At 38.9% G+C, this 20,550-nt stretch overlaps 1 protein-coding gene across 5 annotated transcripts in view; it reads right to left on the bottom strand.

Moving 5' to 3' along the window:
- Positions 1-7,793: 7,793 nt before the first annotated feature.
- Positions 7,794-20,550, bottom strand: part of Nfib (nuclear factor I B) — a 212,297-nt gene continuing 199,540 nt past the window's right edge. For 3 of the 5 annotated variants that reach the window (XM_052176682.1, XM_052176681.1, XM_052176684.1), the window contains one exon: positions 7,794-14,392. In XM_052176682.1, coding sequence (XP_052032642.1) covers positions 14,263-14,392 — 130 coding nt within the window. In that variant the 3' untranslated portion in view covers positions 7,794-14,262. The remainder of the gene's footprint in view (positions 14,393-20,550) is intronic. The other 2 variants (XM_052176683.1, XM_052176685.1) reach the window with 1 other exon arrangement.

Genomic DNA, 20,550 nt, shown 5'->3' on the forward strand with positions numbered 1-20,550 from the left:
CTTCCTTTGGGTACAGAGTTTCTGTCAGACTCAGGTCAACCAGGCCTCAGAGAAAGGGCATCAGAAGTCACATGCCGTGACCAGGAAGGAGAACCCTGGGCAAGTGGGACTTACTCTTTATCCCGGGGGTAGACTGTGGCACTGGCACTCTTTGTTGCCAGGAAGCTTCTTTGAGAAAACAAAGTTGATCATCTATGCCTACCCCAGTGCCTTCACAGCAAAGGTGAGTTATCTTATTATCTTCCACAAGTTGGCCCCCAAGAAGTCTGAGAAAAATCTGATGTGTAAGAACTGAAAGCTTGTGTGGTGCCAGATGACACAAGGTTGGTCAGTATTTCATAAATGAATATCTTTTCTGCAAAATGGTTCAAAACTACTGGGCTACCCTAACATACCCCTTCATACTTGGTTTTGATGTTTTGTGTGTATGAGTTTCCATCTCTCCGGCCACTGTTTTCACAATTTTGGTTGAGAAAATTGGGCTTAACAAACAAGGATGCCTACTCCTATGAAAGCAGGCATTTAAAAACTTCCTTATTGAGAAAGGACAAGGAACAATGATTTCTTTTTAATCACACAATATATTTTACTATCTTAGCTGAACTTCATTCAGAGAATAAATATCAAATTGAACCAAGCAAGTTCCTAAGATTCCTTCTTGTATTTTGCAATTCTTAATGTGTACCTGCTTTAAGACACATATATGGTTTTCCATTCTACAACAGTTCTCCATTGTGGAATATGTAGAAAACAGATGCATCTGCTGTGATCCTGGCTGAACTCACAGTCCTGCTGCAGAAGCATTGCAAATCGTTTGCTTTCTGGTCTGCCATGATGAATTTTGTCAGCATACAGTGGCCATTTTGACCTGAATCCACCTGGCTATGCATTACCACCAACTTCCGTACCTGCCCTCAGCAATATGCGTTGGCTTTGGCATGCACAGGGCAAGTTACCACCACAATGAAGTTCATTGTTTCATATAAGGCACCTGCACACAGGCTCAAACAATGAAGCCATACCAAGCACCCCGCCTTTCTGCTCTGGGCACTCACTGAGAAAGGAAACTTGTTGAGGCCTGGAATCCCACTTTCATCATAATTAGACTGCTTGGCCAATATTTAACCGCCAACATCTCTGAGTGAACACGTGAAGCTATTCCCAAATCTTGGGTACCTAACGCCATTCCAGGCAGAGTTGGAGTTAGTGTTGACGCTCCCGATCCCCTTGCTGTAGAGGACTGCCCAATACTAAAATTCTGCTCCTATACATCTGCATTCTTTAGTATATATCGGGGCATAAAATACTTCTGTGCCTTCTTCAGAACTTTAAAATCATTTATAATGACACCTGATTATTTCCCTGCACCAGGTCCTTATGGACTGGCAAGGACAGAACTCTATGCAAGAAGTCTTCTCTGCCAATTCTCTGCCAAGGTATTAATACTGTTAGGACTAGTCAACTGATTCCATTTTTATTTAAAAATAAAACAACAAACTTTTACTTTTGAGGTTATAATTACAGAATTTCTTCCTTCCCTTTGCTCCCTCTAAATCCTCCTTGCTTTCTTTCAAATTCATGGCCTCTGTTTTTCAGTAACTGTTGTTTCAAGTATATTTGTATATGTATAAACATATATTCATAAATATAACCTTTTCAGTGTATATAATGTTACTCGTATGTGTGTTTTCAGGGCTGACCATATGGCATCAGACAACCAATTTGTGTGTTCTTCCCACTATCAGTAGTTTAGTTGTCCATTGGTCTTGTATGGCTGAGACCTCTTTTCCCTGTTCTCTTTGGCATGTCTAATGTTTTCCTGGTTCCACTCATGTTTAGGCAGTCATGTTTGTGAGACTTTATGGGTGTAAAATATGACATTCTTAGGAGACACAGTCTCACAGCAAACTCTTTGATCATCTTTCTCTTCCTCTTCCTCACTGTTCCCTGGGCCTTAGGTTCAGGAGTTGTTTTTACAGATGTGTCCATCAAAACTGGGCTCCACAACTCTGCATTTTGATTGCTCGTGGTTTTTCATGATGGTCTCTGTATGTTGCAAAGAGAAGTTTCTTTGAAGAATAGTGAAGACTACACCTATCTGTGGGTATAAGAAAGACTATTTAGAATGTAGTTATGGATTATGCTGTTTTATAAAGTTGCTGTTGTAAGCTCTCCTCCAAGATCCATGACTTCACTAGCCCTTGGTGGTTGGCTAGATTTCCAGTACTAGGAATGAACTACTTCTTGTTGAGCAGGTCTTACATCCAATTAGAGAGTTGTTGGTTACCATGAAGGTATGTGTGCCATTACATATCCTCAGGGTTACTGTGCCATGCTGGTAATTGTGGTTCATAGGTGCCATAGCTGGGTAGGACTGTTGGTTGCTTCCCTCCTTTGGAAGCTTTAATAGAACTTTCTGGTTCTATGAAAGCTAGGCATTCAAGTCAGTTCCAGCTCAGGGCCACATGGCCTCTGTATCTGAAGTGTGTGTATTTTTAGCAATAGGGACTTATTCTCCACCTCTTGGGGGAAATCGACAGTAATAGAAACTCCTGTTATAGGAGTCTCTTAGACAGCCCTGCCCAACAACTCAAAAGAGAGCTTCTCGTGCCTGGTGTTGGGGTTTTTGTTAGGTTGTCTTTGGTTATTGGAGTGGCATTGTCAGCCCAAATATGAATATCCCCTCTAAACTATATATGTATATTTATAGAAGACTTATGTGTATATCAGGATTTCTTAGGTAGCCAATAATATAATTCTGTGTGACATTTTCAGGCATCCTGTTATTGTACCTTCCTCTGTAGTTATTTCCCTTCATAGCCCCATCCCCTTTCTCCTATTCCCTAACCTATTTCGTACTGTTCATTATTGAAGTCCAGGGCTTCCTCTGCCAGTACTTACCTTTCATGAGACTCACGGGGCCTGCATAAGATGCTGTGTGTACCAGACTTAACACCTGCCTTCCTTTGTGCCTTCCTTTCAAGTATACATCTAGGTACCTAGCTGCCAGCACGACCATCTCACTGGTATATGAAACATTCCTACCACCACCATCCTTTTTTGGCAGTGCTATCTGCATTTTGGTAACCGAATTACCCTTTAAAAAAAAAATGTGAGGGCTTGCATGTATGCAATATGCCTGTTGATGGAGGAGGCCAGGAGAGGGTACTATATCTCCTGACAGTGAAGTTAGAGATGGTTGTAAGACACCACATTTGTGGGTGCTGAGAACCAAACCTGGGTTCTCTGTGAGAGCAGCCTGTGTTCTTAACCACCAAGATATCTCTTCAAATTCAACTTTCTTCCTCTTAATGGTGGTTAGGAGGTTGGTAGCTTGGTGGTGATGTCTAACATGAATTTGACTAACTTCTTCTCACCAAATTCTTTTAAGCTAGATAGGGAACGTGCCTGGCAACTTCTCACCTGAGGGGCTGCCCAGAGCCTCTCTAATGTTCCGGAAGCATTAGAGAAACGGTAAGGAAGTCATGGAGACTCATGTGGGCTCCAACGCCACCAGGTACGATGCTGTCCGCTAGGGCACAAGCTGAGACAGAACACCATCTACTTAAGGAACTTTCTGGAGCTTGAGCGGGACCCTACTACACCCAGCAGGTCTCTGTTCTCAGTCAAAAGCATTCCTGTACTTTCTGGTCCTGGTTCAAGTTTTATGCCAAACCTCAAAATAGATCAGAGACCTTTATTGCCCAACACCTTTACTTCTTTGGTAAGTTTTATGTAGTTATATCTGGTGAGTTCTTCAACTATTTTCTCTGACTCCAGTGAAACAACAGCTAGAAAACAAAATTAAGAGGCTTATAATAAATAAAATTAAGAGGCTTATAATAAAAGTATATTTTAATTCTTCCCTATTTTGTGTATTTATTTCTGAACATTTACAATCTTTGTTTTTATGTATTTTTTTTCCTTAATTAATATGATTCTTGCCTTTTTTCCAGGCCATGTAGCACCCAAAATGTCTGAGTTCATGAAAGGTCATCGATCACATTCTGATTTGTTTCTGTGGTTTTCCCCAAATAAAGACAGCGAAGGAGTTTATTATTTATTTCCCTTTGAAAACTTGCCTCCCTAACAAGTTTCTACAGAAGAATCTTTGTTTACAAATAAGGCAAGACGTCCTTAGCAGTGTCTTCCCTCTATAATCTGACCAAGTAGCTGGTAAGTGATAAAACTTTCTCAGCATGGTTACACAAAAGTTCACAGCTAATGGGATGACCAAATATATGCTCACATGGTAGTGCCATTTTTGCCTATTCTTAAAATTCCAATTTACATGAAATTCTTCATAAAACAGAAACCAACACCTTATGGTATAGAAATAATCAATTCTACTTTAAAATGTACTTCTATTCTATATTTGCATACACTATGTTCATTGGGTGCTTTGCCTGTATTATGTCTGGGTTCCACATCTGTGCCTACTGGGCCAGAAGAGGGTGTTGGATCCTTTGGAAATGGAGATACAGTGGCCAGCCACCTTGTGGGTCCTGGGAACGCAACACAAATACTCTGCGAGTGCAACAACTGCTTAACTGCTGAGGCATCTCTCCAGCCCCAGTCTTTCTTCTTAACTCCAGCACTTCCCTCTACTTAATACGTCTTCAAAACAGGGAAATTTCGAAATGCCGATTAACTTAAATTTTAATTTTTTGTTATTATTATAGAACAGAGCAGGAAATAGCTTAAGTGAATATTTTTAAAAGTTTTACCTGGGTTCTTATGATGCTATGATTCCATTATTGTAATTTCTCTTATTTCCTTCTCTGGGCAAGTAATATTTAAAAAGCACATTGATTTTATATAAACAGAGAATTTGGCAATGTGAGAAAGAATGATTGTGAAAAATAAACATGAAAAATAAAACAGTTCAAGGTGGGTTTGGCGGAGGATTCTGGTCTCTTTCTGCAAAGATTCTCTTGTCTTCTACACTTGTGGGGCAAAGGGCTGCGGGCACAGGTGCTGGGGTGCAGTGGTACCCTGAGCTATAAATGATACATGCTCTACACGTTTTCCTCAAAGGCCACACTATTGTGGTGGATGTCTCCAGGAAGCATGAAGCCTCATAAAAGCTGTACTCATGAACTGTATATAGCTCTCAGCTGCTACTGTTGACAAGACTGTCCCTTCCAGGACAGTGGAAGTCCATGCTTCCTATTTGTGAATTCTGCCTGCTTACCAACTGTGCTCTCTGCCTGTATCCATTTGCATTTCTAACCTTTACTGTGGAGGTAAAGAGGTGTCAGAGACTGGTAGACACAAATTGACCCACAGTTACATCGTATGTACTAAAGACAGCAAATAATTGCCTCTTGGCAAAAGTAACTGGCCTGCCTCCACTATGCTTTTAAGACTACCATTCAGGCCTTCATGTGAGTTACTCTGATTGTATCAGAATCCATCCGCCGGGTGGTGGTGGCGCACGCCTGTAATCCCAGCACTCTGGGAGGCAGAGGCAGGTGGATTTCTGAGTTGGAGGCCAGCCTGGTCTACAGAGTGAGTTCCAGGACAGTCAGGGCTACACAGAGAAACCCTGTCTTAAACCCCCCCCCCCAAAAAAAACCCACAAAAACCAGAATCCATCAGACTGGGCTGTTTAAGAGTATACTGTAGATGTGGGGGGATGGGCCACTTTGACCAAGAGACAATAAGCCTGAGATGTGCTGACCCTGAGTGGAATAACCATGGAATAACATGGGGGCACGTGGGACCTGGTGAGCTGGGAGGAAAGGGACCGCACAGAAAAGGGGATTCCATCAAAGGACATGTCCCAACTTCCTGTAGTTGTTGCATCCATTGTGTAAGGAATCCGTGGGAGTTCAGTGGGATAAAACTGGCAAGCCTGGAGCTCTGTGTCCACCAGGATTTCCCAGTGTTTTCCAGATGTCATATCTCTGTCTAACACCCCCCCCCTTCCCTTTTAGGAGGAAAGAGTGGCATGTCCCATGGGAGAAATACAAATGGCGCCCACCAGCTGGCTGGAGGAAAGAGCTTAGTCACTCCATCTTTGCCTTCTGTTCCTCCCCTCAACTCTTCCCCTCATCTGTTCATGACTTGGGGCTTTTCCTAGATAAATTTTATTCCTTTTGAGTTCTGTCTCCTTGAATGAACACCACTTAGTGAATTAACATATTTATGAAATCCATGTTTTTCTCTCATCCCAGAGAAAGGAAAATATTGACATTACCTGAAGAGAACTCAGAAAATATGATAAGATCATCTACAGTCTTCTACGTAAGACATCGTTTGGAAGGAGTCTGCAGGTATGTCTGCCAGGAGAGATTTGCTGGCTACCAGAGAATTAAAGCCAACAGTGAAAGGAAGTAATGACTCCAAACTAGAAGAAACTCTATTATTATTTTTTCTATCTCACTAAGAGAAAAACTGCCTGATAAAAATAATTGTCTTCACTCAAAAAAAGAAAATTAACCCATATATTTTTGACTGTGTATATCATATTGTATTACAACACCTACAAGGTATTTTGCAAAGTGCTTTACATGCAAAATATCATTTCTTGTTTCAGCCTCAGAAGAACAAAGGCAATCTCATCAATAATTACCTTTATGAATAAGGTAACTGAAGAAAAGAAAGGTTATAAGCCGTTGTACAGTTGATGACTGTTTTTAGGACTTGAAATGAGACTCGGCTATTTTTGCCACCTCCTCTGTAACTATCATCTTTTTCTACCTCTAAATCTTTATTGGTGCCAAGAAAAACCAACATTTTATAGAGGCAAAACATTTTTTATAGATAATGTTTTTTTTTTAATTTCAGTGATATTTTCAAAATTTGAAAAAAAAAAAAGCTATTATTCTTCTAAGCAAAACAGCCTCTCAGACAGAGTCCATCCAAGATGTTACATTTCCTGTCAGTATAGCCAAATAATTTCCACAGAACTCTAGACATAACAGTTTGAACACACCATACAAAACTGATCTGGGGTTGCAAAAGGGAGCTATCAAGGACCTCAGATATGTCTCAGCAAGTCTTTGTTATGATGGGGAAATTCCAGGCATTTTCTCTCTCTCTTTTCAAAGAAGCTCACATTACTTTTTAAACTTATTTATGCACATCACTCAAACAGATGAGGGAACCATTTAAACTCATTCCTTTTCAATAAGCTATTATTGAACTCCAGCTGACTCCACTCTTGGATGCTGCATTCATTGAGAATGGATTCTAACCTAGTCCTTGGTTTAGGCTCAGAAGGCTCAGAAAGTATATCGGTTCTGCCTGCCCTACAGTTCTGCGCTCTCTTTGAAACCTAAGATGATACCCTTTCTCAGATATTTGCAGAACAAAATTTTACAGTGTTCATATAATGACTAAACCCACAGTCAAAGGGAGGGGCAAGGGTTTCCCTTCCCTTTACAGTACGTGTGTGTGTGTCTGTCTGTCTGTGTGTGTGTGTGTGTGTGTGTGTGTGTGTGTGTGTGTGTATCCTTCTGGTTTTCTGTCTACCAGACCACAGCCTGGTCTCTGTGGCGCATGCTGTCTTCAAGTCACAGCTCAAAGGGTGTACTGGGCCTGAAATTCTGTACCTGCACGTGTATTTTCATCATCACTGTTAAAAGATCTTGGGAGGAAGAACTATACAGATAAACAGTTCAGCACTGAACTGAAATATTAACCCTCCCAGCTGCTGGGAAATTAAGCCAGTGTCACCCAATGTCCAAATGTAAGGGCCAGGATCAATTTTCAAGATCCTACTGACCCAACGTTAATGTTGAAAGAGCATCAAGACATCGAGAAAAATAAAACATGAGGCCAGAGTCTGTAGCATAGCTCATTTTATTGTTTAAACAGTTTTTGCATAGGAAATATATCCGCTTCCAGTAATTGACTGCAGTATGAGCAGCTGCTAGCAGTATAGGCTGGATATAACAGTAACAATCACATTAAGTCAAGCTTGATTTACACCAGTTTAAAACTTGTGGCAATTGAGTTCATTTGCGACCCACAAAAAGTACACAAAGAACATTATCCTCCAACCGGGCACAATAAAACCTTCACTAACATTCCGGCCCAGTCTGGGGCCTTATCCCAGAGGCCCGAACTCTAGAAATTAAGTAACTGTCATATAATACATCCCACTGCTAAAGGTTCGTTACATGGAGATTATGCATGTGCCTCCTTTTTTTTTTTTTTTCAAAAAATCTAATTAAAACACAAGGTTCTGTATTTATGGCCCATGAGGACAAAAATGCCAAAAGTTTTAAAATGGATCAACCCTGGTGTGTAGCTAGCAAGCAATCACTGACTACTCGTCACCTACAGTTGTACTAAATGTATCTAAAGAAACACACAGTCCTACAAAAGTTGTTCTCAGAGAAATATCATTGAGGTGGGGGCGCCTCTTCCCAGGATGCTCAAAGTTCTCAGTGATAGAAGCACAAATTAACCGCCCGATGAAGACGACGCAACCGAATGCAGCTTTGAGCCGCCTATGCCTGGGAGACAGTTGCCCCTCACATTCCACAACGTTGTAGAGATTTTTTTTTTCCAAGAAAATGTCATTTGAAACATATTTACAACTGAACTCAACAGAGACTGTGAAATTGAACAGGCACTGCTCATTTGTTTGAGTTTTTTGGTAAACATTTTGCTGGTTTTTTTGTTTTTTGTTTTTTTTTTGTTTTTGTTTTTTGTTTCTTTCTCATTTTGCATCAACTTTTATCAGTCCATGCAACTTCAATGCCCTCGATGAAGAATGCATAATAAGCCATACTTCTTTTTTTTTCTTAAAAAAAAAAGACTTCCTTCTGCATAAAGAGATATATTTGCCACATCAGTCCCTGTAGCACAGTTTTCAAAACCATTCTGTCAAAAATACAGTAATACAAGACTGGCTTTAGTGCCACTAGCTTACACTGCTTCTCATGTTTAGGCCACCTTTTGTTACTGGTATTGAATCATGCAATAAAAGTTATCAAAGGCTTAATCTAGGGTCCCCGTAGGCTAGTGCCACTGAAGCGCTTTCACAATCTCAACATACATTTGAATTGCAACACACAGATATTTCTAAAGAGTATTAACTACTGAACCCTTTTATCATTTAAAAAAAAAAACTACTTACAACCATTGAAGAAAAATTGCAACAAAAAAAATGTAAAAATTGACCGTCTCCAACTTGTCCCCTTTACTATTAACAATGTGACCAACAGATCTGTGGCACGACACAGTACAAAGAGTTGTCATGGCAATGAGTTTGGCTGATGCAAAGGTCATTGTGCAGGGTCAAAGGGCAAAATCAGTGGTCCTTGTTATTCCCCCAGTGCAGGGATCCACTCCACCCACACAATTTTAAGGAATTAGAAAAAACAGGGCAACTACTAGAAAGTGCAAAATATGAAGAAGGCAGTTTTCAGCTCCTTCAGCATGGAGTAGAACATTCAATTTTGAGTTTTTACTATTGAACTTGAATAGCCTGCACATCATTTTTTTTAAAATATAGAAACCCCAATTTTTAAAGTCCAGGAAGCATGCAGCTGGTTCATGTTAACAAAAGACCTTGGCAGGAACATGTAAACTATATTGAATGTCATGCCTGGGGCCTATCTGCCAGCGAGATTGTAGAGTTGTTTCATGGAGAATGAATACTGTCCACTGATATGGGGTAACTTTCTGCAGCCTTCATCGTTTCACACAGTATATAGAATCTGCGTCTAGGTAGAGAACATGCCCTGCTTCGCTGCTCAAGATGTCCCCGTGCAGTCTCTGCCGTTGAGTCCTTTTGAAGCTACAAGTCACAAATCCAAGATTCTGCTCCCTGAGGACACATTATGTGAGACATAGCACTATTTTGTTTTCTGCCTATTCTGAATGCTCTGTGAAACTTAACCTTAAATACCATCATGGAATAATCACACAAAAAAAGGAGAAAACGTTTGCTCAAGGCCTTATATACTAATAAAAGGACAGCGGTGCTTCCAACATTCTGAAATGCTCTGAAAACCAACTTTTCCAATACTAAATACAACAAAATAACCTTCATAAAATATAACTTTTCTCCATTTACACTTTTTTTTAAAAAGGATTAGCGTCCTATGCTTTTCAAGCACAGGAATCTGTGAAATATCTCCTAACATGGACAGATTTTTTTTTTTTTAATACATAACTTAAGAGCCTGGAGAGTTTTAACTCGAGTCCAGTCTCTAAACAAGGAATATTCTTGTTTACTTTAAAAATGGAAACAACATACAGTTCCATTATAATTGTTAAAAGTTAGCTTTACAAACATGGGAATTTTAATTTAAAAAAAATTCTTAACAAAACTATACAGTGTACAAATTACTGTCTACAAGGTAGGCGGTTCACTAAGAAGACCCCATTCTTCTCTCTACTCGCAGCTTCACAGATTCATTCACATACTTTATAATGGAGCTGCCCACCCGGACATTACCCGATAACTATATTGCTATACTTAAGGTTTTGCCATGTCTTTATGTACAGTCTCCTTCACTGCCTCTCACGTTTTTTCTCCGCCTTAGGCAAGTCTCGACTGCTCATGTCACTCTGGGAAAACACACTTCAGAGGCACTGTGAGTGGTAGGCTACAAAGCAATACAACAAAGGCCGGACAGTGCCATGAGCTGGTGGCTGGAGATGTCACCCCCTACAGATGCCCCGGGGTGACCTTCACCATCCTGAAGCTCTGCAGTTCAGGGTAAGGAAGGGGAGTGCAAGACCTGCAAAAGTGGGGCCCTTCGTCAGAATATACTTCCTGGTTTAAAAAAAAATAGAAGGCTAAATGTGGATTTGAGATTTTTCTATAGTAGTGCTTTTTTTTTTAATAAGTTTATCTCAGAGAAAAGAAGAAACATTGAAGTAGGTTAAAAAAGAAAAAAAAAAAAAAAAGGAACACTTGCCCTAAGCCTCTGTACCCAAGAGGCAGGCAGGGATGCCCACAGTGCGCCATGAACTTTAGGAAGAATTGTTCATTCACTGGTGCCAAGAAGAGAGGACTGCCTAGAAAGAATACTGTGTCCTGTAGGGTTGCACTCTTCAGCAAATAGGTCATAAATACACTAAGAGCTTGGCTGAGAGGATCTGTCATCTTCAGAGCAAGTATCATGGACATAGCTGGCCTTTCTTGAAGCCTGCATCCTAGAATCCCACTGTGCTATCCAGCATGTGGACATGAAACTGAATGGACTAGTCAGATTCAATTCTCAGGCCTCTGAGCACGGTTCTCAAGTACTCACTATTAAATGATCTGCTATGCACACACTTGACAGTTTATTTACTAGGGCAGGGCCTGGAGTGGGGGTGGGGGTGGGGTCAAGAGAGCTTCTTGACAGCCGACTGTGTAAGTCACTAATTCTGAAAGATTTCCTTAGAGTAATGGATACACTCAATAGGACCAGGTGGGGGTGAGGGAAAGACAAAATAAAATTGGTCTCCATTCACCTCTAGTCCTCGGGGGAAATTAACTCAAATATATACTTGAAGTACCACTCCTTCAAAAGAAGCCCCCCCCCCATCATTATCAAACACACTTAATTCATCCACAGGAAAATCAGTTGCTTAAAACTCTATATTCCCTCTGTTCTACTTTCCAGTTTACAAGGGCAGGTAAAATAAGAGGATTGATTTATTTTTGTTCCTTAAAAACTGAACTTTGATTTTAATCTATCAGTCCAAATACATTCACGAAGAGCAATCCTCTCTCTAGTCAACCTTCTGGATGTCAAAGAACAAAATGCTAAGTGCAACTCCATCCATTCTGAAGTAGTAAGTCACAGGAACATCATATCCTGTCATTAACGACATGAAACAGGGCTAGGACGGGATCAGGGCGCTCTCCCTCCAGATGGGTGGATGCGTTCGGTAGAAGAAAGCTTATTCCTGTGTTAAACTCAAAAGTGTGAAACAGCCAACATCTGCTATGTGGGCACTTCAAGAAATGTCTTTGCCAAATATGAGACAGGCTCACTTTCCACTGTGGCTTCGGAACTTTCAGGAAAAAAAAAAAAAAAAACCTATCAATAACAACTAAAATAAGACAGGGCAGTTCTTCTAAGTCTGCCTCTAGGAGGCTTCGCTGTGCTTGCTTTTTCTTCCTGGGTCCTTAGCTTGAAAACCAGAAATGAGTTCAGCTTGCACCCCAGGGGGGAAAGCGGGGGTGGGGGGCGGGGGGGACCTGTTTAAGTCAAAGTTTGTCACAGTAGACAGAAGAGTTGCTTTGCAGCCCAGGCCCATCCCAGGTGCAGTGCTTCACTGCTACACTGTAAAGGGTTAAAAATCCTCCCACCCACCCCTGAATATATATATATTTATATATGTATATTAAAAAAAATCCCCTGTCCATCTCTCAGTACACAAAAGGACCTCATCACACTGCAAAAATAGCAGTACCCACTTTGGTCAATTAAAACAAACAAACAAATAAACAAACAAACAAAAAAGCATACATTATTTCTTTTTTTAAATCTGTGTACTTACCTATAATAACCAATACAGCTAAAAGCACTACCTACATAGGCAAAACTTGGTATTGCATAATTCGTATAAATTTGAAACCCCTCCCCCCCCAAATATTAATTGGAAGATGAAAAACATGAAAGGTTAATAGAAAAAACACCAAAATACTGAAAATATTGCTGGTCGATTACAATTTTTAAGCGGCAACTATACACAGCCATGATATGCTTTATAAATGTGAGATAAAGGTGTAACTGTCTAAAAAATCCATGATGTCACACATTTTTCTTCGTCTGGAGTACAAAATATTTTGTCATAAAAATGGTAAAGATTTAAAACGATAATAAATGCAGCAAAACAAGTGTAGTGATGTCACTTTTGTGGTTTTTTTTTTTTTTGTCTTTTGTTTTTTAGATTTCAAGGCAAGGCACGTAATGTGGACATTATATCTTCGTGCAAATTAGGATTACTGGAAAGAGTACTTTTAATTAAAATTTTAAGAGACATAGAGGCAACATGTGTCTGCCCATGCACACTATAGATCTGTCAATACGAGAAATGTGTTGAACAAGGCTGATGGCCAAAAGCACCATGCATGTTCCCAGCACCCCGATGGCACGTCTCTGAAGAGCGGGTTTCCCTATCCTGCGCCCTGGCGTTCCCAGCCTGGACACGGGAAGCTCTACCCCTGTGACATGGATGTACCTGCCTCTCTGTCTCTACGATGCAGATTGTATAGAACTGTTTGTACACCCTATGGGCTCTTGATGCAACCAGTAATTTTAAATAAATAATCCGACCTCTGAGGAGGCTGCAGCTGGGCCAACCTAAGTGCTGTGTTTTCAATATTTTTGTTTTTTTTTTAATTTTTTTGTTTTTTTTTCTGTTCAAGCACATGATTTGTCTTGATTTAATGCCTTTTTAAATGCCCTCAAAAACTGAGGGGAAAATAAATTCGCTCAAAATTATTTTTAAATTCTTTTTAATCCCCTCAATTTAGAGTCCAAGGGCTGAAGGACTTATAATCATGATTCCCCTTTAGATATAAATTTATAAATTGCACTTGCCTCTGTTAAGTGTTTCTTTTGTGGGGAAAATATTATATTAATTTTTACTGTTGCATGCAGAGGTAACCCTTTACCCACATAGAGGCATTTCTTCCATAGAGCCTTTGAGTTCAAACCGTTTTTTTCCCCTATTTTTCTTTTCTTTTCTTTTTTTTTTTTCCTTTTTAAGATTTCAAACTGGGTTACACACTGGAAAAGGCTGGGTTAAGGGCCAAAATTTAATAAATCTGTACGGATAACTAAAGGCTACAGAGATTTTATATTTATATATATATATATTTTTAACTTTTAGAAATCAGAGTGCTTATAAAATGGCTGGCTCATGGCTCTGTCCCCAGCACCTCTGATGCCGCCTCCTAGCCTTCGTTGTTGAGATAACCAGGAATAGTGACTCCATGCGTAAACAACAAGAATACTAACCAAGAAAACTAGCTTATCATGCAAATATTAAGGCATCTAGAAAGTCAGTTAAAATATATTGTCATAGAGACAGAACATCTATTTCCCAGCGGACTTCATGTAACAAAGGCTACGGTGCAGGGGCTGCAGTCTACATCAGTGAGATGTCATTGACCCTTTCCTGTCACTATGGTCTCAACCCTAAGGGAATTAGTGACTGCAAGTGCTGCACTGCTGGTCTACCGTCTTCTTGCTTCATTTTCTCTCCTTTCTCCCTGTTGTCCAGTCGTCCTCTTTTCCTCTGTTGAGTGTTTTTCCCCTAATTTTCTTATACTATGGTTGTGTTTCTTTCCCCTCAGTTGCTTGTCTCCGCTTGAAGGAAAGGCTCTCCAATTATGTTCAAACCATAATTTTGGACATTTGCCGGTAAGATGGGTGTCCTATTTGACACTTGAAAAGGAACCAAGCTAGCCCAGGTACCAGGACTGTTGAGAGGAGAAGGGAAGAAGAAAAAAAAAAAAGAAAGAAAGAAAAAAGAAGACAATGTTAAAATCTTTAGCCATATCATAAATATAAATTCAAAATGCATTAAATTAAAACTATTATACTTTTAACTTTTTAAACTGAAATTTCAATAAAATTTAATAATAGCATGCATTGACTTTGCTAAATTATATATATTATACATATATACACATGTGATAACTTCTATATTATACACATCATACAGATGTAATCTATATATGATCTCTTGCTTTCCTGAAGACCTAACTAAGATGCAGAAAAACACAAAATAAACTACATTCACAACTCTTGAACTCTAGTTATTCTTTTTTAAATATCTGACCCATTTCGATGCATTATATGCAATATGATTTTACTGTTCAAAGAAAAAAGACGAAAAGCAGAAATGTGTAGCAATACTAGACTATTATAGTTTGCAGGATACATTAGCTGTGTTTAATCTTTAACTCACAAGACATTCTGGGTAAGATGGGTTTATCTGCCTCTTGGGTAACATACATTTGAAAACATAACCTATTCTTTTCTCTCACGTGAGAAAACAATACATTTTTAGGCATGTGCATATATAGTGAAATACCTAATTATCATCCATAACTGAGGAGTTTAGACAACTGAATGGACATCTGTCCTGGAGCACTCAGAGCCCACTTGGATGCCTTCTGTGCAAAAGCCCAGGAAGGTGCAGCCCGGGTTCTGGGCTCGCTGGTGCTCTCCTGCTCTCCTCTGTAATCTCCTTACAGAGGGAACATTTCCTTTCAATTCACTTTTCCTCCACTGGCTGGCAACTGGGGCCTAGGCATTCCCAGATTTTACCACCAGGCTAGGATGGCACATTTGGGATGCAGTCAGGAAGACAAGAAAGAGGGGGAGTGGCCTGAGTCGCAGTGCTGTGTCTTACAGTCAGCTGTGTGTCAGCCTATATTGATTGGCCTTGGGATTTAAAAACATGTTTGAAAAAAAGAATTCTCTAGTCACCCCTGGCATAATTTTTCATAAAAGCATCATACGAAGAAAAGGAATCCAGATTTACGGCTCCACAAAACCAAAAGCACCTCACCCCATGCATTTTGGGCTACACCTAATCTGTGGCATTGTTTATATTGATATTCAACTTGGAGCCAAAGTCAGCTACAGAGCAGCTGCATCACTGTACCAAGGAAACATCACACAGACAGTTCTGTCCCCAGTTTAGCAAAGGTCTGGCACATGTGCCATGATTTAGTATCCTCTGCTGTTGAAGCCATAGGTGAGGTGGATTCTGTTGTAATTAGGAATCTACTAGACCTGCCTATCTGTTGAGGTTTGGCCCTTAAAGGCATAGAAAGCAAGATGGCAGTTAATACAGAGAAGCACCTTTAGATTTCAAAAACCAGACACACAACATTATTTTACTCTGAAGACACATCAATACATAACATGGCTTATTTCTACACATCGAGGTATATATTGCTCCACAATTCACCAACAGAAACCAGTGGCTTCTTTTTCTCAATGGATTTTGTGATTAGATGACCAGACCAACAGCAGCAAAACCCGATTCTCACTTTGCTAATCGTTTAATTTAGTACATGGTTTAGCACATTGCAAATGAGTTAAAGAGGTTTGGACAACAAATCACTGGCTTCAGTCACAGAGATATTTTTAAAAGGTGTTGACCTTGATTACCTTTTATTTATGAATATATTGTCATCCAAGTATCTTTGAATTTAAATTTGAGATGCTCTGTACCAAATTTATGCAGAAAAATAACACACACCAATTTACAAGTCTTCCTTAGTTGTTGAATTACCCCAATTCTAAAGAGTGCATATTTTTACTGAAGTCTTTTCTGAGAGACTTGACTGTTTTTCACATATTTCTCTCTTCCTACACACATCTTCAGAATTATTTCTGTAGTTTGTAGCATTGACTGGGAACAAAGTTACATAATGTACCAAGAAACTTATTTTCACCTCAACTGTGCTTCATGGCACTCTGTACAGAGTCCTAGTACAGCGTTTATTACTTCAGATCATAATCATCTGTTATCTGCAATCATCTTACTGACTGAAAGGTAAATGCTACAGGAGCAAAAATGGCCCAGTCTTATCTATTCTTATAGACATGGCTATAGATGATACTATTTCTTAACAACAAGGGAAATTACAAAATAGCTATCTATTTTTTTTAATGTAAAGTAAGACATATCCGTGAAAAGCAAAAAGTCTAGCTCAACAGATAAACCTTGGCAGTCAAACACAGCATCAACAACAAGCAAGCTATCTTGTAAAATCAAGACTCCCCGACTACAGGGGCTTCAGAGTCATCTAGAGATCGCATGCTTTGGAGAGATTATATTAATGATTGAAAGAGAGGTGGCTCCAAAAAAGGAAAAATCTACCAACTACTTAGAGAAAGGATGGAATCCAGGATAAATGGCAGCTCATCACACAGATGATTTGTGCTACAGAATGTGCACCAAATTTAATGTAAATGTTTAGTTAAACCTTCTAAATCTCCTGGCCTACATTATGGCCATACAGATACTGCAGGGTAGTACTTTTGTCGATACTTTTTACAAATCTTTAGGGCAGGATAAATCTCAAACATGAACACTATGCAGACCTCATATATGAGTTTTACAAGCCTCTTATCACCAATTCATAGGTTAAGTTCAGAATTATAAGGAACATTCTTTAGAGCTTTGACAGCAGTTCCCTTGAGGGTGGGGGAAGGGATCATGGTAAAAGTAACTACATAACAATGTGAAAAGTTAAACCAAATTAGATCGCTTAATTTAAAAACACACCTAAATTCTCATAGTTCTTCACTGGAAATGCATAAGGACCATTTACTCTGTGATTCCCTAATACAAATGAATACCAACATCTAACATTTACACATGTAAATCTGGTACATATAAAATATAACTTGGTCTTCATTCATGGTGGAATGAAAATTGTATGAATTTTTGTATGTTCAATTTTTTTTAAAAGTCTATACTTTGACTGGTAAGAGTTTCACAATATAACTAAAAGAATTTCTAAAACTTTCCAAGAGAGTAATATGGATCTCCAAGTTATGTTTATTTTGTTGTCATTAGATTTTTGTCAAATCACCTACCTATAGATAAAGATGACTTTTACTCAAATCTTATAATATATCTAGATTTTTTTTGCTACCCATAACCACTAAAAAAAAAGTAAGAAAAGGATACATCTAATGAAAAATCAGAATTAAAAGTTCAAAGTATTTTTGGCAGCATCGGAAAACAAAACACAGCTCACCCTGATGGCATTTATTGTGAGATATTACATGCAAAACACACGGGAGCTAAATCAAAATTCCAGAAACAAAATGTTGGATATCTTGGAAAACATATTCAGTTTACTGTGATCAACTCTGTAAACTGACTTTCCCCAACAGGGAAGACACATAAACCATTTCCTTTGACTTAGGATATAGTTGAGAAGGTGACAGCCCTGATTCATTTTACACTGTAGTCTCACATTTGATGAAGTAACTTATCAAATTATTTATGGAAGAGTTTCAAGATAACATGGAAGACACTGAAGAAATGATGCAGAGCTATGGATGATTCAATTCACAGAATAAGCACAAAGGGAGAAATTGTAGATGACAAGCACTCTAGTGAACATAAGGTGCCATCTTTTGGTGATGAACTATCTATGAACTCCCAAAATGGCCATCCCCTGTCATGTGAAAAGAAAGGCCAATCTCTCACATGTAGCTCCTGGATATTAACTATGCTGTCTGTGTCCCATGGTCATTTCTCTATGCAACAATGTTTTCTGACAAAGTGACATGTCAGCCCAACCTTGGAAAGAACTTTTGGGACACAACTTTAAGGTGTTTGCGTCAGGAGACAATGAATTCGCCATATGCCACACAAACTATATCAAAGCCCAGACAATGTTGACATGGGGACTCATGTACTGAGTAAATAAGTGGATTGTCAGAGGCAACAAACCTCAAATTTTCTAGATCTATCTTCTTGGGGAGCAAAAAGTAGTTCCCCAGTAACACTGTAGCGAACACTATGAGGGAAAGTGATTTGAAACTCCCAAGAAACTTGAGATGCACTTAATAATATATCACAAGGGTTTGGTAGATTTTATACATAGTCCAACCATGCCTTTAAAACTCACTCTATGTATACAACTTAATCTGGATAAACCATACTCGTTCCACTAACAGAGTGAATAGATTCTTTATATCTCAATGAAAGAGAACAAAACTACAGTGGATGCCGAAAAAAACATCTGTTGGCCATTACAAAAATAAATAAATAAATTCATCCTGTGACAGTGGCTTCAAGGCCAAAAGTGATTGGTTCTTTGGCTTTTAGCACAATTATCAACCAGAACCACAGGGTGTCAAGTAAACACAGATGAAGTCATTAAGTTGAGGCAGGAACCAAAGTAAAATACTTCACCTATCAGTCTTAGGTCACTAAAACAGTGAGAGGTATTGCAAGAATGGTTCTATCCATGCAACTACTAATCGGTGCTCATTTAATAATGAAGTAAGCATTCCAATATTAGTGCATAGATTGTCAACATTCTAATTATACTAATACTTTCCAGGGGAATCATACTATTGGCCATTTAGATTGACAGACTGATTTTCCTTCAAGGATTATAGATACTCTTTTAAGAAACTTGAGCAATACTAGGCAATAGAGAACAAATATTTTGTAGGTTTATACAATGTGTGTTGTATAATTAAAGTAGCCACATTGTTAACGGACAGTGACAAGAACATGAAGACCACAGAAAATGGTAATTTAGAAAAATTTGCTTTCAATTACTTTGCACCAGTTTCAGGTGTTACCTGTTATTCTTTTGGCTAAAGGACATTTTTTTATTGATAAATTACTAACATGTTGTTTTTAATATCTTTTCCAGAAAACATGCAGCAAGGTATTTCCTCTGTTAAAAAAAAAGAAAAGAAAGAAAATCTGAAAGAATTGGCTCAAGTATATTAATTAAGTCTAAATATATTATATTGCATCTCAACTAGCTGCTTGCTTTCTTGCAGAAAACAACTCATTCACATCAGTGGACAGAATAAAAGAACATGCTTGGATCTATTAATATATTAGAACAATGAAGATAGCATCTGATCAATAGCACTTACATAGCATGAGTAATTTGCTATACATGGTCTATGCGGTTGACCTACTATAAGATTTTTCATCCTAACAACAAACATTCATGCTTAGTTTACAGATGGGGAGATTGACGCCTGAAGTCTTGCCCAACTGTGCACTAGTATCAAGCAGCAGAAGCCCAGGTCTTAGCCACAGGATTGCAGTCCTGGAATCTGTATTCTTACCAACACTCTTCAGAGCTCTGTGAAAAACATTTCAATTTCATGTTCCTATATTTCTACTGCAGATGAATTATAGATGATATCCAATGGCATATGGCCGACACTTAGAAGCACAAGAACTCCTGAACAAGAATAATTCTTGAGCCCAACTTCCATATTAGTAACTGTAAGCTATTTATCCGATGCTAGCTGCTTTCCAGCTGAAAATAACACGTGCCTCTGTGTTCTGTGTGTGCAGATGTGGATGTAGGACAGTCATTTGCTTTTGAGCCCCTTTTACAAGGGGCTGGAGTCAAAGTGAAATATACTCCATGCTTTATACAGGTCCTGGATTTCTTTGATTTATTTTTCCCATTTTTAATGATCATTATTGCCATCTGAATGATCCTATTTGCATGCAAGATGATTTCTAATGATTATAACTATTTGTAATAGTCTGCGTCAGAAAGCTCCCTCGCTAGCTCTTACCTGCTCTGCAAAGGACCCCAGTGGGCTCTCTGGGAAACACCAAACATCATAAACTGCAGGTGGCTCAGAGAACGAATCTAACTGCAAGCAATAGCACTTCATAGTAATGAAAGAGAAATGTATTTATTTCTTAACTAAGTAGGTAAATAGCCTTCTTTATTGTTAAGCCTTGGGGAGCCACACTTTTGAAAATAACATCAAACCTCATTGGTTTATATTCAATTGTTTCAGATGGCTTTGTTGGACTGAGGGTTCCTTAAGCATGCATAAGTGAAAGCATTTTCCAAGTTAAAAAAAAAATATGGTGTCATATACT

This window comes from Apodemus sylvaticus, chromosome 3, assembly GCF_947179515.1.
Source record: "Apodemus sylvaticus chromosome 3, mApoSyl1.1, whole genome shotgun sequence".
NCBI lineage: Eukaryota > Metazoa > Chordata > Mammalia > Rodentia > Muridae > Apodemus > Apodemus sylvaticus.